The sequence below is a fragment of the Cyprinus carpio genome, chromosome B1, assembly GCF_018340385.1.
Source record: "Cyprinus carpio isolate SPL01 chromosome B1, ASM1834038v1, whole genome shotgun sequence".
Taxonomy (NCBI): Eukaryota; Metazoa; Chordata; class Actinopteri; order Cypriniformes; family Cyprinidae; genus Cyprinus; species Cyprinus carpio.
In genome coordinates this window covers 16,285,773-16,307,951 of record NC_056597.1, presented here as the reverse complement: position 1 = coordinate 16,307,951, position 22,179 = coordinate 16,285,773, and the positions used below count along the sequence as shown (strand labels likewise).

At 39.7% G+C, this 22,179-nt stretch overlaps 1 protein-coding gene across 1 annotated transcript in view; it reads left to right on the top strand.

Moving 5' to 3' along the window:
* Positions 1-1,219: 1,219 nt before the first annotated feature.
* LOC109064790 (protocadherin-7-like) overlaps positions 1,220-22,179 on the top strand; it is a 36,472-nt gene continuing 15,512 nt past the window's right edge. The window contains exons 1-2 of the mRNA XM_042716733.1: positions 1,220-4,881; positions 5,517-6,233. Of these exons, the coding sequence (XP_042572667.1) occupies positions 2,311-4,881; positions 5,517-6,233 (3,288 nt within the window). The 5' untranslated portion in view covers positions 1,220-2,310. The remainder of the gene's footprint in view (positions 4,882-5,516; positions 6,234-22,179) is intronic.

Below are 22,179 nucleotides of genomic sequence, written 5' to 3'. Positions count from 1 at the left end.
CCAGCCTCGGTGCAGCAGCAGCAGCAGGACAGCCGCGCCGCTCCTCCGCTCGCAACCTCCTTTGCTATCACCAAACCAGCTGAGATCGAACAGGGAAACCCTCCTACGTTAGTTTCAAATCATTCCATCGCACGAATTAAATGCATGTATGTAACTGAGAACACGGGATGGAGAGTGTAGACGGAGAAGGGCTGCTCCTTTTGTTGTGTGACTGTAGTATTACGTTCAGTCAGTGCTGCATTGCGCTCGCGCATTCGCGTGGCTATGGGGCAGCCCGTGCTGGGACCGAGCGAGAGTGTGTGAGATACATGCTCATTGTTCACAGGATGAGCGAAAAGCACTGCCGCATTCAGACAATGAGAGTACGTCTTCGTGATTCAGAGACATAACAACAAAAGCAGTAAAACAAGAATACTATAAAAAGAAGAAGAAAAATAATTTAGATTATATTGGAAGAGTGATCGGAAATAATCAAAATAAAGAAAGTAGCTATCTAACCTTTGGCAAAGGAAAACGTCTATCTATCTATCTATCTATCTATCTATCTATCTATCTATCTATCTATCTATCTATCTATCTATCTATCTATCTATCTATCTATCTATCTATCTATCCGTACAATATGGTATCAGATGTCTTTGCACTTTTAAGTTTTAGTTTCACTGATTACTCTTCTATTTAAGGAAACCTTTTGTGGCCAATGACCTTGACCTTAAGCACTAACCTGCGACCTTCAGTATGGTTGTTCAACTTGATCATAGTATTTAATGAACAAAGTAGGATTCTTCATTTTTCATTTTGTGAGGGCCATAATGAGATGTCTTAGAAATGTCAGGTCCATTGTAAAAGACCCCAATGACCCCAGTTATTCAATTTTTCACAGCCGATAAAACTGTTAAACATAACCACTACCTCAACTGTAAGACCACTCACTTGTATACAATTCAAATTTAAATTGTTATGGTCGCTTCAATTTGTGTGTGTGTGTGTGGCTTATATGCACACACAGACACACACACCACTTTAAATGCTGTAATTTATAGAGTTTTATAGGTCTCTATTTTATTACAACCCTTGTTTCACTTTTTTTTGTACTACAACAGAAAAATGCATTTCACTGTCAACAAGTACTGCTTTTGCTGTGTTGATGCACATTTGTTAAAGAAACGGACTCAAACGATATGGTTCATTTTAAATGTCGGTTCATATATTAGGACATTGGTGTGAATTTTATTTTAATTAGTTGTTCTGTTTTTACACAAGTGCTTCATTGGACTTGTATAGTTGTATCAGTGTATTTTTCCCTTCTGAGGTATTTTGTTTTGTGGTCGTATGCAAACACACCCCCTATATTTGCGCTTTTAGACTGGTTAAAAGGAAAGCGCGAGCTCCTTCGAGACACTCACGGTCTCCCGTTTCATCTGAACGGTCGAGTTACGTAGCAAGCAAGGGAAGTGTTGCAGTGAACGGATGGGGGAAGAGAGAGGGAGAGGTTGAGAGAGAGAGGGAGAGACTGCAGCATCATTTGAGGGACGTTCACATGCAGTGCAGTAGAACGTGCAGGTGAGGGGAGGAGGAGAATGCGGGACTTTTCCTCAAACACTTCACACACATCCACTACGGACTCCGGAGGAATTACTAAAGGCTTTTTTTTGCTAATTCTCTATCCTGCTCTATCCGAATTTACGTGCTCTGAGAAGTCGAACTGAAAAGCTTTTCTCTTTGTCAAGTTCGCCGTAAAGGAATCTATAAGAGCTTGGCACGCGCGCGTAAGACTGCGGGGAAAGCTTTCCAATTTTCCTCTCATTGTGGTTTAAGGTAAGAGAACATATAATATCGGGAAAAGACTTTAGAAAGCACTTTGGCTTATTCCCAGCCAGTAGCGCAAGCTCTGGGATGCGAATGTGAGAGCTGAATTCACAGACAGATCTCTTTTGTGTTCTACTGCATTGCAGTTTAAAACAGTGAAAGCGCGAGAGGAGCCCGCGCTCCGCAGCATCTCAATGAGCCGGACAAAGTCATTTAAACTGCTAAAATTTCACTCCCGTTTACTCTTAAAAGGCACAAAGGAACATTCTTGTCCGTAAAAGAGCTGTAAAAACTTATCGCCGATGCCGAGCTCTTCACAAAGTGGATGTTTTATTTTATCGTGTTGAAAACGTGACCGGGGAATAAAAGACTGCAGGAGAAAATAAGATTTTACCGAAGAAAGCGTTCATAGAGATTTATCGGTGGCGAGTCTGCCTTGGACCAGAGGAAGCTGCAGATAGAGAGTGAAAGAGAGTGAGAGGAAGAGAGAGAGAGAGAGTCATGGGGAGCAGGAGCGTTGGCGCAGTGCACTCCGCGCGCTGCTACCTCGTGCTTATCCTGCAGCTGCTGACTCAGCTCCCGCGCGCCAATTCAGTGCTGCGCTACCGCGTGGCAGAAGAGGGGCAGGCTGATGTGCATATTGGGAACGTGGCTTCAGACCTGGGGCTGTCCACCTCTGGGATCGGGACTGGTGATGTCACTTTCGCTTTGGAATCTGGCTCAGAATACTTCAAAATTGACAACGTCACCGGAGAGCTTACTACAGGCAGCAAGAGGATTGACAGAGAGAAGCTGCCGCAGTGTCAGATGATATTTGATGAAAACGAGTGCTTTTTGAACTTTGAGGTGTCAGTCATAGGTCCCCTACAGAGTTGGGTGGATCTGTTCGATGGCCGTATTGTAGTCACAGACATCAATGACAACACCCCCTCCTTCCCTTCACCAGTACTCACGCTGTCTGTTGAGGAGAATCGGCCAATCGGCACACTCTATCTCCTTCCCACAGCCACAGACCGTGATTTTGGTCGCAATGGCATTGATCGCTATGAGCTTATCCAGGACAGTAGAGATGGGGGGTCATCTTCGCGACGGCCTGTGAACGGACCAACCAATGGGAATGGTGGTGACCGAAGGAGAGTATCAGAAACAGGGGCAGGACCTGCCAGCAGGAGCAGTGTGTTTGAACTGCAAGTTGCCGACACACCTGAAGGACAGAAACAGCCCCAGCTGATCGTGAAAGGGCCTCTGGACCGCGAAGCACGGGATTCTTATGAACTCGTGCTACGGGTTCGTGATGGCGGCAACCCTCCCCGCTCCTCACAAGCTCTGTTACGAGTGTCCATCACAGACGTCAACGACAACAGTCCACGCTTTGAGAGAGCTGTGTATGAAGCAGAAATGGCAGAAAACGCACCACCTGGCACACCTGTCCTGCAGGTGCGCGCCACAGACCGTGATGTCGGTGTGAATGGGCAGGTTGAGTATGTGTTTGGAGCAGCTACAGAATCAGTGAGGCGCCTCCTGAGGTTGGATGAAGCATCAGGTTGGCTGAGTGTTCTGCATCGCATAGACCGTGAGGAAGTTTCGCAGCTACGCTTCACCATCACAGCTCGTGACCGCGGCCAACCACCTCGCACTGACCGTACTACAGTCGTTCTGAACGTAAGGGATGAAAATGACAACGTACCCATAGTGGAAATTCGAAAAATTGGACGAATCCTTGTTCGGGATGGCGCTGCAATGGTTCCAGAGAATGTGTTGGTAGATACTCCAGTAGCATTAGTGCAGGTGTCAGACCGCGACCAAGGAGAGAATGGTGCGGTTACCTGCACTGTGGTTGGGGATGTGCCATTCACATTGAAACCGGCAGGTGAGACAGCCCTAGCACCTCCACCAGCCACAGATGATGCCTTTGAACGAAACAAAAAGAAATATTTTCTCCACACCTCAGCACTTTTGGATTACGAAGCTACTCGTGAGTATAGTGTCACTATCGTGGCAGTGGACTCTGGTAGCCCAAGCCTCTCTAGTAATAGTTCCCTTCTGGTACGTGTGGTGGACATCAATGACCATGCTCCCACTTTTGCCCAGAGCTTAGTGGAAGTGCATTTTGCAGAGAATAATGCCCCAGGAGAACGAGTGGTCACAGTAGTGGCTTCTGATGCAGACAGTGGTAAGAATGCAGAGATCGCTTTCTCACTGGACCCATCTGTTAATGGAGCTTTTTACATTGATGCCGATAATGGTGATATTCGTGCCACTGGGGCACTAGACAGAGAGCTGAGGGAACGCTATGAATTTCGTGTGATAGCTCGAGATAAGGGCACCCCGTCTCTACAAGGCTCTGCTACTGTCGTAGTTCAGGTCACAGACAGGAATGACAATGCCCCCAAATTTGTCCAGGAAGTCTTCACATTCTACGTCAAAGAGAACCTGCTCACTAATAGCCCTGTCGGCATGGTGACTGTTACAGATGCAGATGAAGGCGAGAATGCAGAGTTGAGTCTTTTTGTTGAGCACGATGAAGAGGAGGGTGGAGAGGAGGGCAAAGAGGGGAAGCAAGAAGTTTTCTCCATTGAAAATAACACTGGAACCATTTTCTCCTCTGCATCCTTTGACCGTGAACGATGTAGCACATACTCATTCCGTGTGCGTGCTGTTGATGGCGGAGAACCGCCACGGTCTGCCACCGCCACTATCTCCCTGTTTGTCACTGATGAAAATGACAATGCACCATCCATCACATCACCCGCTAATGAATCATACACTCTCCTGCCACCCGCTAGCGGGGCTCGGACTGTAGTCCGCACAGTCTCAGCCTCAGATGGCGACACAGGGTCTAATGCCGATCTCCGCTATGCTCTGGTAGGCGGAAACCCTTTTCGTCTGTTTGAGATTGGCTCGAGCAGTGGGGTCATAACCTTGGCAGAGCCCCTGGAGAGAAGACACAGGGGTCTGCACCGCTTGGTGGTCCGGGTCAATGACAGTGGCATGCCTTCCCTTTGTGCCACGGCACTGGTGCATGTCTTCATCAACGAGAGCTTGGCCAATGCTACGCTGGTGGATGCACAGGTGAGACACATCAGTGCAGCATTGCTGTTCAAATAAACACAAACAAAGGGTAATTCAATATAGAGAAAAAATAACAGTTTGTGCTGCTGAACAACGTGCCAGTGTAGAACATAACCAAATAGGAACAATTAAAGTGATAAGGGTTTAAACTGAATAGAGTCATTTTATTTGAAATGAGAGGATGGATCAGTGAAGTGAAACCCTTGACAGAATCTTACACATAACTTTGCACAACTAGGAAATCCTAGCAAGAAATAGCACTTTTTTTTCTTTTTTCTTTTTATAAATATTGCTGTTTATAAATATTCATGCATTAAATTGCTGTTGACCCACATTGGATATTGGATAGAAGGAAACACATACAGATGCAAAGATGAAAGATACACAAACACGTTCGCATACACATAGTCACACTTGCCTGCGCAGAATAACTATGATTGAATATCCAAGCCTTGACATGATAATTGAGAAGTCTGTGCCTTGCAGTGGGGATGAATGTGTATATGTGCATGTGTGTGGTTCAGCAGACAGAGCTGTAAAATGAGGATGTAGTTATCAAAGGGCAGACACACCATTTATGACTTTCCATTTTTGCTCTCTCTCTCTCTCTGTATGTCTCTCTCCCTCTAACTCAGGTGGCTCGCAGCCTTGCAGTCCCCCTCTATATGGATATTGCAGGTGACCCAGACAGCGAGAGAGCTTTGGGTAAACAACGCCTGAGCGTTGCCATCGGTGTCCTGGCTGGTGCTGCTGCCGTTATTCTGGTGATCCTTCTGGTTGTGACAGCACGACAGTGTGGGGTGCAGGGTAAGAATGGCTATGAGGCTGGGAAGAAGGAGCCAGAAGAGGACTTTTTCAGTCCACAACCTCCCCCTCTTCAAGCCCAGGGCTCCCAAAATGAACGTGGGCGCAAACCACGCAGAGACAAGCGTAATAACGGTACTGCCAAATCTGAGCGTTCTTTATACAGTGGAATTATGACAGTGAATGGCTGCAGACGTGGGGGAGGCGATGAAGAAGAGGATGATGAAGACGCTAGCAGTGCCAGCGAGAGGATTGCAGCACGTTATTGTGCAGCAGCTAATGGAGATCCAAGCAGTCCAAGACTAGGCTCAAGACGTCACCAATCAAGTCCAGATCTGGCCCGCCACTACAAGTCCAGCTCACCTTTGCCTGCAGTACATCTTCAGCCCAACTCACCACCCGTGGAAGGCAAGAAGCACCAAGCTGTGCAGGAACTGCCCCCCACTAACACCTTCACTGGCAACGGCACCGGTAATGCAGACGCCATGTCACTCAGCTCAGACCAATGCTCCGATTACGGCTGCCAAACTGTCAAGTACAGCAAACAGGTAAGAAAATAAAGATCTATGACTCTGCACCACTGCACCTTCAACAAGTACAAGCAGGCCATGTTTATCAAGTGTCTTAGAATTGTACTAGTTTTGGATCATTTTGGCCAGCAAGGAGAAACATTTACCCAAAACGCTACAAGGCTTGTCAGGACAAAAGCTTCAAGCTTGAACTAGATTTGGATTCCAAAACTAACCTAAATTCATTTAGTCCTGTGGGATATTCCTGTACTAATATAGAAAAACGCTGATAGTATTGGATTACCCCACACATTTTCTTTGTTTCTTTGAGTACATTATTTGAGTACATTATGTAATTAGGTTTTCTAAGAAACAGTCTGGTATTAATGTAAGCCAGTTTCCACCTCAGAGAAAAAAATAAGTGTAGTATAATGTTTAAAATAAATAAAGTCAACCTGTGAGATATAATCACACTGTGAGACAAAAATCACAACTGTGGTGTATAAAGTAACAACCGTGAAATATAGTCAGACTGTACAGTAGGCATTCTGCCAAGTGACACTGTGAAATATAGTCACATTTCTAACATATAAAGTTGCAATAGTGATATTAAAAAACGAGATATAAAGCCACATTGTGAGATATAATTGCACGATAGGGAGATTTAAATAACGAGAAGTAATAATTGTGTGATGTAAAGTCACAATTACATTTTAGAGGTGGAAACTGGTTTCTCTGGATATATAACACATAATTTTATGCGGTTAGGGGCTATATTTTTCCCATATCTTGTCAATGGCTTTTGGATTATTTAATAGTTCTGAGGTGAATTCAAGCTGATCTGCTCTTAGTGAAATCCCATCCCATCCAGAACTAAAAAAAAGCTAAACTAGTTTTAGACAAGCACAAATGTGACAAGTACTGCAGTCAGCCTGTACTGTTGTTGTGTTACTGCATGTGGAGTGGTTAAGGTTATATGGTGCTAACTGCCTGCTCTCCTTTCTAGGAGTAGCTACTGAAAATAGACTGTCGAAGAGAGGAGAAATGTAACCCATTTTCTCTCACAGATCTCTTTCCACTGGCTCAGTCTCTCTCTTTCTCTCTTGCTTTCTATCATTCTCTCCATCATACTCCCCTTATTTTCATGTCTTTGACATTCTTTCCACTCCTTTCCTCGTTCTTTCATTTTCTGAGACATGTTTGGAAGTGTTAAATATAGAGCGGAATTTATGTCTACCTGCTTTGAGCGGAACTGGCCAGTGGGTTTGACAGCATATGCATGAAACGCTTGAGAGAGAAACCACGCAGGCTTGCAGAGTTGTCTTTTTTGACTTAATCTGTCATCTTTACACTTTTATCCAGGTCATAGATTTAATGCAGCGTATCCAAAATGCTAGCTTAGCACTTAACAGAAGCATTAAAAAAAGATTACCTGTGCACCTTTTGACAGGCGCTTTGGACTAAGCCTGAACCAAAGGGTGGCCTCGTACTATAGAGAGACATGGTTAAATTGAACACTGGGATCGCATTACATTTTCTGACAGGTGTTGGGAGCTTAAACCAAATCCGCCGAGGTCTACATGCGAGATATTGAGTCCTAAATGACATGTCATTTTTGGTCTTTTTAGCATGACTGACAGTCGGATTGTAAGTGTCTTTACCCAGAGCCTAAAAAACAGCTGATGCAGTCGTTAGGGAGATGTGCGCCTCACAAGACCTAATCAATCCATACACGCTGGAGTGATCCTGACCACAGTGGGTGGCTTAATCCAATACCGAGTCAATCCTCTTAACCTGCTGACATTTTTTTTTTTTCACTGAAAATGCTTAACAGAGAATTTGGATGTATATTTGTGTGCTTCTGCATTTGCGTTCATACTCGGCCAAGAGTTTGGGGTGAGAGTGTGTTAATGCTTACTGCTGAGTTTGTTGGACTCATTCTGACGGTTTAATCAATTATTGATCACACTGTAATTAACTCCTCTACCACAGAGCTTTGTGACCTAGCCTAACTCGAGCTTGGTGTAGACGGTGCATGCATATGTGTGTTTGGCTTCCATGATGGGATGGTATAGCGTGATGGCAAGCCAATACCCTACTGCTGTCTGAATTTGCAAACAGGCCCCTGCGCGATGCATACATAAACGGCACTCTCGGAATTGCCAATGAAAATGGAAATCCTTTTGATCTATATCTGTCTCTCTCTCTCTCTATCGCGCATCTCTCCTATCTTCTATAAATGCACAACTCAGCATGTTCCTAAGTGAAACTCCGAACTCCCTCTTTGCTGCAGTGCACTTTTTCTATAGCCCCTCCCCCTTCCGCCCACTCACGCCAACACCTATCGACCGGCTGCATTCTGTCCCTACGGCGGCCCACGTTCCTATTATTTGAATAGACAGAGTGGCAATCAATATACTAGGCTTGTTAATGTTGCGAGTGCTGACACACACCTGCAGACGCGCCGCTCCAGTGTGCAAGGTTAACGGTCAGACAGGTGGGCAATAGGTGACTCTGTGTAACTCAACACACACGCTCGGGATCAGGCAACAGGTCAGATGGATAGTTGATATACTTGACACTCACACTTGCATGCTCACGGGGTCCATGCGTATGCTAGCGAGGACCAACTCCAGAGATAGATATTATAAATTAATGGAGGAGACCAGTGATGGAGGGGCCAGGAGACAGTGGGAGACACGTGGAGGGATACAGAAAGAGAGAGAGAAATGAGGGGAGATTGCTAATGCTAACCTCACTTTTGCAGGGCTGTATTGATTTTCATTGGGAAAGCATTAGGAAAGCTTTTACATGGACGTGCACTGCAATGGTTATAAAAGATTAAGAATGATAGTGGAAGTATGTGTGTGTGTGTATGTGTGTTTGAGCTTGTGTTTTTTTTGGGGTGGAATTGTTGTTGGGGGTGTATTGTTGTTTTTGTTTATTGTGGTTTTTGGTGAATATGATGTGGTTTTGGGGAAAATCTAATTTTGGGGACATCCTTAAAAGGAAAAATGGTTCATTAGGAGACTAAATTATGTTTTAATTCACCTCTAAAAATGTCAAAAGTTAAGTTTAGAATGGAGTGATTAGTATTAATATTCTAAGATAAGGCAATTAGAAGTCCCCATTTAGGCACACACGTAAAAGAATGATTCTTTCTCTGTTTCTGCATCGTCATGTTTCTGATTGTCGTTCTGATCACATTTTATGTCAGCCGCACAATTAAAAGTCATTTACTGCAAATGCATGCACACTTGCAGTAAATAAGCTCAGTACTGTGTATTTCCCATAAAATTGTTTTGGACATCTGTGAAATGCAAGGCAATAAAAATGACAGAGGATGCTTTTCAGTGGCCAAGTGTAACGTACTGAAAAATGAGAGGCTAATAATTTATAGATGACACATTAGGTTAGTAACACTGATGGCCATGACCAGATGGGAGGTGTTCTCATGTGACCACCACATATCTTTGCAACAACAGCCATTAGTGCAAGGTTAACTTCTTGTTTATCCATATTCTGTAAGTGAAATTGAATGAAAATTGAGAATGGAGGACATAGTGTATATGTAAAGCAGCCATGTAAACACAATCTTATATGTTCTTTGTTATATTTTCAAGTTTCCAAATATGGAGATACACTTTTTGTTTTATTGAAAAGCTGCTCATGCAGGGAACTGAAAATCAGTGTGAACTGCGGGTTGCAACCCATTTTACTTCCTTAATGTGACATATTTTCAATTGAAACAAGATATTCAGCAAGAAACAATGTAGAGGGGAATCAGTTGCACTGTGAAAAGGGAATGATTTATACCAGAACAAAGTCAACCCAAATGCAAATTTGCTAAGATAATGCATAAAATCCTGTTTGACTATTGGTTAACATTATTCAATAGCCTCCTTACTGATGTATGCATAAAATGAAAAGTATTTCTGTCAATTCTTTGAATGAATCATTCAGCATATGTGGGAAGTCGTGGCTTAGTGGTTAGGGAGTTTGACTATATGCTATCCACAAATTTACATTTAGAAAGTAAATAGGGTTATTTGGGACTTTCTTTTGACTCTGTCATTTTTAATACCAAATAAAGCTTTATGGACTACAGGTGCTGGTCATATAATTAGAATATCATCAAAAAGTTGATTTATTTTATTAATTTCATTCAAAAAGTGAAACTTGTATATTATATTCATTCATTACACACAGACTGATATATTTCAAATGTTTATTTCTTGTTTATTTTAAGGAAAATCCCAAATTCAGTATATCAGAAAATTTGAATATAAATTAAGACCAATACTAAGAAATGATTTTTAGAAATCTTGGCCAAATAAAAAGTATAAAAATGAAAAGTATGAGCATGTACAGCACTCAATACTTAGTTGGGGCTCCTTTTGCCTGAATTACTGCAGCAATGCGGCTTGGCATGGAGTCGATCAGTCTGTGGCACTGCTCAGGCGTTATGAGAGCCCAGGTTGCTCTGATAGTGGCCTTCAGCTCTTCTGCATTGTTGGGTCTGGCATATCGCATCTTCCTCTCCCCAAATACCCCATAGATTTTCTATGGGGTTAAGGTCAGCCGAGTTTGCTGGCCAATTAAGAACAGGGATACCATGGTCCTTAAACCAGCTACTGGAAGCTTTGGCACTGTGTGCTGGGGCCAAGCCCTGTTGGAAAATGAAATCTGCATCTCCATAAAGTTGGCCAGCAGCAGGAAGCATGAAGTGCTCTAAAACTTCCTGGTATACGGCTGTGTTGACCTTGGACCTCAGAAAACACAGTGGACCAACACCAGCAGATGACATGGCACCGAAAAACCATCACTGACTGTGAAAAACTTTACACTGGACCTCAAGAAACGTGGATTGTGTGCCTCTCCTCTCTTCCTCCAGACTCTGGGACCCTGATATCCAAAGGAAATGCAAAATTTGCTTTCATCAGAGCACATAACTTTGGACTACTCAGCAGCAGTCCTGTCCATTTTGAAGCGAGATGCTTCTGACGCTGTCTGTTGTTCAAGACTGGCTTGACACAATGAATGCGACAGCTGAAACCCATGTCTTGCATATTTCTTTGTGTAATGGTTCTTGAAGCACTGACTCCAGCTGCAGTCCACTCTTTGTGAATCTCCCCCACATTTTTGAATGGGTTTTGTTTCACAATCCTCTCCAGGGTGTGGTTATCCCTATTGCTTGTACATTTTTTCTGTCACATCTTTTCCTTCCCTTTGCCTGTTTGTTAATGTGCTTGGACACAGAGCTCTGTGAACAGCCAGCCTCTTTTGCAATGACCTTTTGTGTCTTGCCCTCCTTGTGCAAGGTGTCAATGGTCGTCTTTTGGACAACTGTCAATTCAGCAGTCTTCCCCATGATTGTGTAGCCTACAGAACTAGACTGAGAGAGACCATTTAAAGGTTTGCAGGTGTTTTGAGTTAATTAACTGATTAGAGTGTGGCACCAGGTGTCTTCAATATCGAACCTTTTCACAATATTCTAATTTTCTGAGATACTGAATTTGGGATTTTCCTTAGTTGTCAGTTATTAACATCAAAATTAACAGAAATAAACATTTGAAATATATCAGTCTGTGTGTAATGAATAAATATAATATACAAGTTTCACTTTTTGAATGGAATTAGTGAAATAAATCAACTTTTTGATGATATTCTAATTATATGACCAGCACCTGTATATAAATAAAGCTTTACAATTAGCTTACCTCCCACATTCATGCTGTATTTCTTTTCAGACCAAATTTTAATTCTGAAAAGTAAAACTGAAACATTTGTTTCAAGTAGGTCATATGGAAAGAAATGCTGGCAAAACACCATTTTATTAAAATGTCTTCCTACAGTGTCCATTAAGGCTTTGTTTGCCACATTGTATAAATCAGAAATGAGTCAAAAAGTCAAGGCTGTAAGAGTTTTGTAACACCCAGACCTGCTCGCCTGACTGTTTCAACCTCAAAATGAGACACGACAGGAATTCAGGGTATTCCTTACCTATATCCTCCCAGACAAGCAGCAACAGAACCAAGAAAACACACACACATTAAGCTGAGAAGCAAAGGTGCATGAGGAAAATGAAAAGTTCCCATCCTCTTACATCAGTTTCTAGCACAAGATCTAGGCCATGACTTTTAACCCTTTCTACCTCTTTGTCCAGACTGGGAACAGTGTTCAGTTTGTTTTAGTTTGTCCTCAACATGTACTGTAATTACATGTTATCAGTATTTCATAATATTAATATATTTCCATCATTTTTATTTGATTCATTTATTTATAATGAAATAACAAAATTATATTATATTATATTATATTATATTATATTATATTATATTATATTATATTATATTATATTATATTATATTATATTAATGTTGATTAATATCTTATGAATTCATCATGCTTAAGAGTTAAGGCCGTTCTCACCAAGAATGATAACTATATTAATAATGATAACTATATAAGTCATGATGAAGTTCTGTTTATTATAAGCTTGTGCTGCAGTTTTGTCATTTGCCCCTTTACATGCTCAAGTGAGTTAAAGCAGGATGGATTCTTATTGGCCCTCAATGTTTTCATTGTTCATTAGCTGGGGAAAAAAAAATCTGAAAGTGATTTCAGTGATATTGTTCCTCCATGTTGTTATCATTATAGTTGTTGTGTGAACTCTTCTTTAGTTTGGGATGATTTTTAAAACTATATCTTAAACATTCTAGTTATTGTCCCTGGTGTGAACAGGCCTTCTTTTTTTGTGTGTGTTTTAGAGACTGTTTAAGATGTTGTACAATGTGCACTCCGTTGAATATATTCAGTCAAATTATTAGTAGCACATAACTTAGTTAACAGTCGTTTATGCAGTCACTTGATTGTCTGTAAAAAGTAATATTACATTTAAGTTGTGGATTCTGTAGACTAATTTCATATACTTATATATAGGATGCATTTGAGTGAACATATTAATCCGTCTGCAAAGCGGTTCAGTTTACTGGTATTCAGTTCTTCCAGCTCATGCGGGTCAATCCCCAGTGTACTATGATTGGATTATTTAAATAATTTCCTATATCTTCCTTCTTTCAAAAACATTGCTAGTGCAGTGTTAATATCTTGCAGTAGCTGTTTTCTCATCCGTTTTCTCATATTTCGGCAACCGTTTGAAATGAATTAATTTAGTTGAGTTTTCAGCCCTTTGTTGTTGAAATAAAAATAAAAAAACTTTGTCAACAAACATTTTTGTTAGTAATTTTGTTGACTAGATAAATACTGACTGGGAATCCTTTGTAAAAAGATGCTAATGGGAATGCTGGGATCAGAATTATTCTTCAGAATCTTTCAATGATGCACCATACCCTAGCTCTGCAGCCAAAATATCATCTGGCCAAATGTTTGATGGCTATTATTAGAGATATTCCTGTGCTGGCAGCACTCTAAAGGCATCAATTCCATACAAACTAACACACAACTAGGTATTCTTACAATTAAACACGCACACAAATTAAATAAACAAACCCACACAATAACACACCTCTTTGTTAGCGCTCTGTATTGTGTCTTCAGCACACTGCTGGCATTGAGTGGAAAAAGCTCAAGCATTTAGAGTCCCAGTGTCATTTCCTATTCAGCTCTTACTGAATTGCATTCATATTTGAGCCAGCATTAACTCGCCTCTCCGATTCCCTGGATCCCCGTACTGAAGGTTCTCGAGGGGTGATCCTTTTGTTGTGGTCTGACTGTAGCTCTGTGGTTCTACAGTTACAGTTCAGGGTTACCCCAGTGTCATGAACCAGCCTGAGTATTCATCTTTTATTCAAACACCCCAGGCTTCTTCTGTCACTGCCTGTCAGAGAGAGAGAGAGAGAGAGAGAGAGAGAGAGAGAGAGAGAGATGCATACTTAAACCCCTGAGTAATGAAATAAATAAAAGATATGAAATATATAATAGGTAATAAATAAATACTAGAAAAAGACAGATAGCTGCTATTAATGGCAAATTAAGATATTACTGTGTGTGTGTGTGTGTGTGTGTGTGTGTGTGTGTGTGTGTGTGTGTGTGTGTGTGTGTGTAGTTGCTATATGCATAAATTACAATAGAAATTAAAATTTTTGATTTTTCAAAATTTCTGTGATTAACTAGTAAACAGAATAAAATGTAATTTACCAGACGTAATATTCCAGACCTTCATCAAAAAAAGAAAAAAAAATAGATTGCAGGTTGGAAGATTAAAACATTGCAGATGTGTCAAAATTTTAATGAAATGTTTTTACTTACAAATATTTATAATCTGAAAAAATTAATATTTGAACAAATGGGTTAAATTAAGGAGTCAGTAAGTCACTCAGTTACTTTTTTGTTGTTGTTGTTGATAAATGTTGATTTGTTGTTGTTGATTTTTTTTTACAAGTCCGATTTATTCAACAACGCTGAATGACAAAAATGTTTGTTGGCAAAGAAACAAAACAAGTCACTGTCTTTATGATTGATAAAATTTCCATTTTCTTTTCAGTCAGTTAAATGAATGATTCAATGACTCATGCATAAAGACACTTTTTTCATTCTTGCATGAATTGTGCATTTGAGTAAATAAGTAAAAAAATAATTAATTGACTCATTAAATAATGATCATTATTATTATTATTTTAAATGACTTCCATATAAGATTTCTTTAAAAACCTAAGTCATTTGCAGTTTTGAACAATGACTTAATGAGCAGGGCTCCAGAGTGCGACCAATTTGGTTGCACATGCAACCTAATTTCTCAATGGTGCAACTAAAAAAAATCAGAGGTCGCACCAGTGCGACCAGCCGTTCGAGGGAAAAAAAAGACTTTGCGACTCTGACAGTCTCCCTGTGGTTCAACAATAGACACTAGAGCCCTGCATTTCAGCCCAAACCCGACAGGCCATGACTTTTTTAGACTCCTCCTTAATTTTATATTTTAGACATCCATCAATTAGTGATGAAAAAAAATTGCCGCGCTGGTGGAAACAACACGAGACTGTGCTACCGCGACTGTCAAGAGCGGCTCGATTGTGTTTAGTGTCCCGCAGCAGCAGCGCAGCTGAACAGTTCTCCGTTCAAATACACACAATAGGCTCAAGCTTGCCGCAAAGCACCGGCAAAAGTAATTACTATAAATGTGACAGGGGGAAATAGTTAAGAGATATTTGAATTATTTACTAATAAACTAGTGTTTTCTGAGTCTGTGTCGCAAGTATGAAGTTGCTAATCCTGACTCGCCATCTCATTAGATGCACCTTTAGAGAGAAGTGCATCTTTATGGATTATGATTATAATGAGTTTTTGTTTTCGATTTGTTTTATTTCATTAAGTAATCATTTAAAGCTTTCTATAGATATATTTATAAGTGATCACGCTGGCGTCTCCATGTCCTGAAGCATCTCCGCACAAACTATTGTATATAGCGCACATTTATCTGGGTCTAATGTTTAAACATTTTTATATGCTTGAACAGTTTTATATCTATAGATTTTATCTTAGGCGAGTCATGATGATTTGAGAAGGCTAAATTGATCAAACATAGTCTCACTGTCTAACGCTGACCTCTTGGTCGTTACTTTAAAAAAAAACCCTAAAACTTATATTTAACAAACAAAAAAATGCTCCAAACATTTTTCTCTAAATTAACTTAATAAAAATACAAAATGAAATATAGTCACTTTGCTATTACTTACAAAACTGAACTATTTTTATAGTTGAGACAGTAGTATAAGCTGTTTAGGGACTGTTTAGCTGTTCAGATCAGACACTAGAGCATCCCTTCATTCAGACACAGTGGAAGATCTGATAAGAATCAGTGTAGAGGGGCCAAGTCTGGAAGATTTTGATTCTAGAGAGAGTGTGGGCAGCTGGTTTAGCCAAGGCCAAAGATCAAGAAGGCCAAACTACAGGAGTTGGCCATCCGAGGGGCATGTGACTGCAATGGAGTATAGTCCATAAGACATAGAGCCAAGAGATGTTCAGTTTGAAGCCCTTTAAACATTTAATTTAGATTTTCTTTTTATTTCATTTATCCTGAGATGTTTTAAGTTTAAATTTCAGCTCAGTGACGCACCAACACTTTTTCAGTAAGTTACCTTTCTTGTAGAATTGTGCTTCAAACAAAGAACTTTATGTTGACCAGATTGTTAGTTAATCATTTACAAGTCAATATTGCCTACTGTATATGGACAGTGATTTAAAAAAAAAAAGTGAACTTGTAAAACTGCTGTGTTAAATGCGATGCCGTCGAAAATTTGAGTGCACCTAACTTTTGTGCTGCTGCACCTAAGAAAAAAAGTTAGGCTCACCAGTGCAACCAGTGCAAAAAGTTAGTCTAGAGCCCTGATGAGTATATATTGATTTGTATATATGCTCTCAAGTATTCTTAATTTTAAACGGCTATGATAACAAATTAGGTCAGTGCATTACATAACTTTATTAAATGAATGTGTCTTTGTTAAAACTTTAGTTTCATTTATTATATAACCATATATATGATTTTCATAAAGATTTGTATGTCTGAAATTGTCCTTACTGAAGTTGTCCCAACTTTGTCAACATTATGTGTGTGCTAGAACAGCATATTATATGCAAACACACAAAAAATATAAATTCTAGGTAAAAACAACAACTACCATTTCTGGTTTATTTGGCAATCCAGCGCTGGTTAAATATTAGACAGAACACATGCTGGTTATTTTGACCCAGCTGGTTGGGTTAAATGTCTGACCCAACATGCCGGGTTGTTATATTTAACTCAGTTATTGTTTAAAAATGACTATGTTGCTGGTTTAAAATGGGTTAGGAATTGTAAATCAAACACAGAATTACTAGAGGCAACAGTAAAAATCAAAAGGTGAACATTTATTAATAAGCAGGAATACCAATGTACAAAAATATAAAACAAATTTAATTTATTTGGATGAACCACCACCTCGCATTTCACCCATAGATGAAAGATGCTGTGACTGACTGCATAACCTGCCCCTAAACAAAGAGTACTAAGATTAGAGAACATATTTTAACATCAAAATAACTTAAATTCAGTTTTATAATGAATAAAATCAGGCAAAAGGCATTTCCATCAAACAAAATAATCATTGCTGATGAATTTAGCTGACTAACATCTTGTCCCTGTATGTGAAAAATTATTTACAGCACAGCAAAGACTTTATACATTAAATAAAACATATAAAAACCAATTTTTCACTGAAGATGTGCAACAATTATGCAGCGCTGAGAACCGCTCTCTCCTGAAGAGGATGCAAAAGCCCATGCACTGACTTTCTACTTCAACATATGCTGATAATGGTTTATAGCTGTCTAAAATTATTCCCTTAATATTTCTCTTGTGGCCCGTATAGTGAAAAACATGAGAAAAAAAATATTTCAAGTTAAACAGGTTGTTTTTGAAAATCTGTGTATGAAATAAAGCTGCTCTTAATTTGCATTGATGACTGTAACGTTAATCATTTAAATTATAGGACTGTAATTCATTGTATAAATTAATAGATCTGTTTTAAAAAACATTTTTAAAAACATTTTTAATGAGGAGAAAGCTAATAGTCTAATGTTTTATTGCGTGATGTGCTATGAATGATTGCAGGGCACATTAATTGTAATTTAATAATAAAAGTATCCTAATAATAATAATAGGCCTAAAAAGAAGAAGAATGTAACAGGACTGCATTAATTGGAAATGCCAAATCCTCTTAATATTGCCAGTATTTGATGCTTTTGACAATATCTGGCTATTGTCGGCACATGATACGATGCAACTCAGCACGGGGAGGTTATTACTGGGGCCCCCCACAGTGCATGCCCGTCTGCTATGCCACTTCACTAACCTAACGACTGGGTAACGCAAAAACTATCCAACACTGAAAAAGAAACAAGCCAACAGTCTCAACCCAGCAGTTGGGTTAAAAAGAAATAACCTGCATTTTTAAGAGTGTAATGAGATCACGTTGACACTCCATATGCACTATATATCAGTATGCATAACAAAGAATAAAGGGCACAGTCTTTAATTAGCATTTTAGTCTGTTTGGACTTGCACACTTAATTATAAGACTGTAATTAGGGATTATACTTTGGCTCAACTTTTTCTTTCTGAAAGAAAGCTCAGGAAGGGAAAAAGATAAAAACAGAGAGATGCGATTTTCTGTCCTCCTTTCATCACATTGTTAGGCCTGCGAATCAGATCACTACATTGGCTCACTAATTCCTAACTGCCCATTTACACAGAAACATGTCCAACTGAGGGATTTGTTGAGATATGTGCAGTTTGAAAGTGTCAAACAAATAAAATAAGCTCGTTTTATTGATTTCCTCACATTTACGGAATTGTATTCAGTCCATGTGTGAACAGCGTGATGATGGTGTGGAAGAATAATGGCTGAATGCAGCACTACCGTGAGTCATGTGGGTTATGAACTATAGCCTTTCGAAACAGCCATATATACTACTGTGACATTATTATGCATAAAACCACAGATTGTACTCTTTACTTGCTTTATTTATTTATTTTGTTTTGTTATTTGAATATTTTACCATTTAAGACACACCACAGGAGCCCTATAGATATAATCTTTTGCTCTTCTGTGCCTCTGCTGCAAAGGCGCTTTCATGTAGAAGAAAAACTACTTGTCGTTCTCCTTGGATACACCACTATACAGTCGTCCGCCCCCCTCCGTCTCATCCCACTGGTGGAAAATGAGTGTGTGGGCAAGCCAGGGCCTGTGGGCCTGTTCCTCTGTGTGTGTGCGTGCGTTAGTGTTTGTGTGTGTGATCCCTTTCACCTGCCTGTACACGTCAACAGGAAGCCCACAGAGATAAGGCATGATGCTTTCCCCACACTGCCCAAGTGTAACAGTGTTCAGAACAACACCCACCACGCTTCAAAGAATGCTAAAAATGTTTGAAAGTAAAGCAACCGAGGCAACACACTTTCTAACCCTGAATCTAAATCCGACACCCTCCTCAATCTGGATCGCACGCACACATACACACATACACACACACTTTTCGGTCTGCTTTTTGATGCGCACACATACAGCAACACCCATAAACACCCATGAACACAACCCGCACACACACTCACACGTGGCACCAGCCCCAGGGGAAACAACAGCCGCCTGGGCGAAAATAAAACTCTTCACTCGGTTAGAATTAAATCAAAGTGATGCAAATCAAATGGCCAATTAAAGCCACAAACACGTTTCCTGGGAGATGAAATGCTGACGCCTAATTGGTTGGATAAAAGGGGCAATACATCTAAGAAGACAGACCTGAGAAGGATGTTTTGGAAACGCAGCAATGAGAAGAGATTGTGTGTGTGTGTGTGTGTGTGTGTGTGTGTGTGTGTGTGTGTGTGTGTGTGTGTGTGTGTGTGTGTGTGTGTGTGTGTGTGTGTGAGTATGTGTGTGTGGAGCATTCGTGTTGGGAGATTCGCTGAACATAAGTTAGACTGTCAACTATGTGGGCCGTAAGTGCTTCGTTTTCTTTGTAATTTAGAGTAAGCACTTTGCTAAGCGAAAAGCAGAACGTGAGATGGAGAGGCTTTTTTTGAAGTTCAACTTTCACACAGTAGTTCTTCAGGGTTCTCACAACATAGAAGGGATTTTTAAAACGTTTGTGCTGGAAAAGCAGCTAGGAAGAAAGAAAATGTCTGATATCTGTGCACACACACAAACACGTTCAAGCTGTGGCTCAGGCTTCAGTCGCACGACACGGTCAGACAACTCCCGCTGAGATGTCGCAGTTGCTGTATGTGTTTGTGCGCTTGCTGACGAGCGAATGCAGCTTATGAGGAGAGACAAATTCACATATTTCACAGCGTGCGCAGTGGAAATGCCTGATTAACTGATATGATCAAATAAGCAAACAAGAGGAAATGTCAAAGTGAATTTTCACATTTGCATTTGTTTTGGCACAGAATTTTAACTGATGGTTGTTTTATCTGATCATTCTTGTGAAAGAGAAGTGCGCTTAATTGTATTGAATGTGCACTTGTAGTGTACTTTAAATCCTAATAGTATACTTTAAAAAAAAACTGTACTTACAGAAAATATTGTATATTGAAGCCTTAACCCTTTTACATGTGTGTAAGTGTACATAAGAGACAGTTTTATAATTGTCTTAATGCACTTAAATGCACTTTTAAAAGTACAGCATGTTAGAGTCAAATTGCATGCTTAAACATGTTTTAATAACCTTTTTTGTGTGTGCTTTCAATTATTACATTTAAGTGTTGACTGAAATAGAAAAAAAGAAGCACTTGTAATGTGTAATTCAATATTACATTTAAAGTTAATATAATGTCAATGTACTAAATAGTAAATTCATCATTACAGATGAGTAGTTACAAATATGTTTAAATACATGAAATACACATTTCAGTAGGAATTACAGTAAAGCATATTTTGGCATAAAAGTAATCTTACTCACAAACTTGTGCGTGAGTAAATGATTACAGAATTTTCATTTTGGGGTAAACTATTCCTTTAAATCCTACTTAAGTGGGTCAAAAATCACTAAATTTCATTTAATTCCAATTAACTGTAATTAAGCACCAAAAGACTTTTATTCAGTTTCTTCTAAAATATACTACCCCCCCCCCCCACACTCTCTCTCTCTCTCACACACACACACACACACACATACATTCTTAGTGCTGAGTTGTGGGCTGCAGTTGTTTATTGTTGCTAAATGGATTGATTTTTTTTCTTCTCATATGTTGTGTATTTCCAGAGGCAGGACTATAAACTGTTTTTCCCCCACTTTGCTCAGTTCTAAGCTTTTAGGGTTAGTGATACAGGCTTAAAACAGAATGAGAGTGAGTAAATAATTACCAAACTTAATTTTTTGGGGGTGAACTAACCTTTTTAGCTTTTTGTAGTATTACATTTTGTTTCCATCAGGCCACAATCGCTGACCTGATCTCAGGTTATATCAGCATTCCTTAAAATCCAGTGGTTGTGACAGTTTTAGTATTTCATAAGAAAACATGAACAACAATCTCCCTTAGGAGCCCTGTAAGCCATCAGTTATATTCGGATCTGATAAAGCGTACAGTATGATATTCCACAAAACATTTGACATTTTGTTTGAGCCGCAGGCTAGTGGTCAGACACATTGATCTGTGGTGAGAAATGAGGGTTCGAATCTGGGGTTGTGTCCCGATTATGTTCCCCTCATCATTTTAAGTCATCTGTCCTCTTTCTCTTTCAGTAATATGTTGAAAAATAACTTCTGTATATATACAGTATGTGATAGATACATGAGACATCATAACTGAGTTCCAAACGGATGTTCAGGAGGAGCTTGTTCATCTAATTCTGCTAATCATGCCACAACGGATATATACACAGCTGCTTACCTCACTCCTTTGATAGTTCTCCTGGCATCCCTCCACCACCCTGACTCCACCTTAATTTTTATAATTAAATATGTCCGGGAGGTGGGGGTGGGCTCAAGCCCCCTTATTTTGGACAGTAAACCAAACCAATTTACATTCATCACACTCAAGTATAAAATGAACAGGAACTTGTGAAATGGATGTTTACAACAACATGGTCTTTAAAGAGCGGGGCCTAATATTGTCTTTATGATGGTTTATGCTGGTCGTTATTCCACTGGATTGGAATTTATTAAAGTGCAGAGTGATTTAATGTTTGCATTTAATGGTCTGAATATTTTATGGCTTAAAACTAAAGCAGGGGGGGAAATGTAGCAGAGGGAATGGAGAGCTGGACAGTATTTTGACATTGTTGACCTATGCTAGTAGTTAGCTACTTCTTTTTACACATGTATTTTAGTTTGTGTAGTTTATTTTATTTTATTTGCACAATGATGATCAGCATTTACACTTCATATATTTACACTATTTACGCTAAATTCCATTCATTTACACTAAATTCCATAAAACAACAGATTAACAGAAAAAAAAAAAAAAAAAAAAAAAAAAAAAATATATATATAT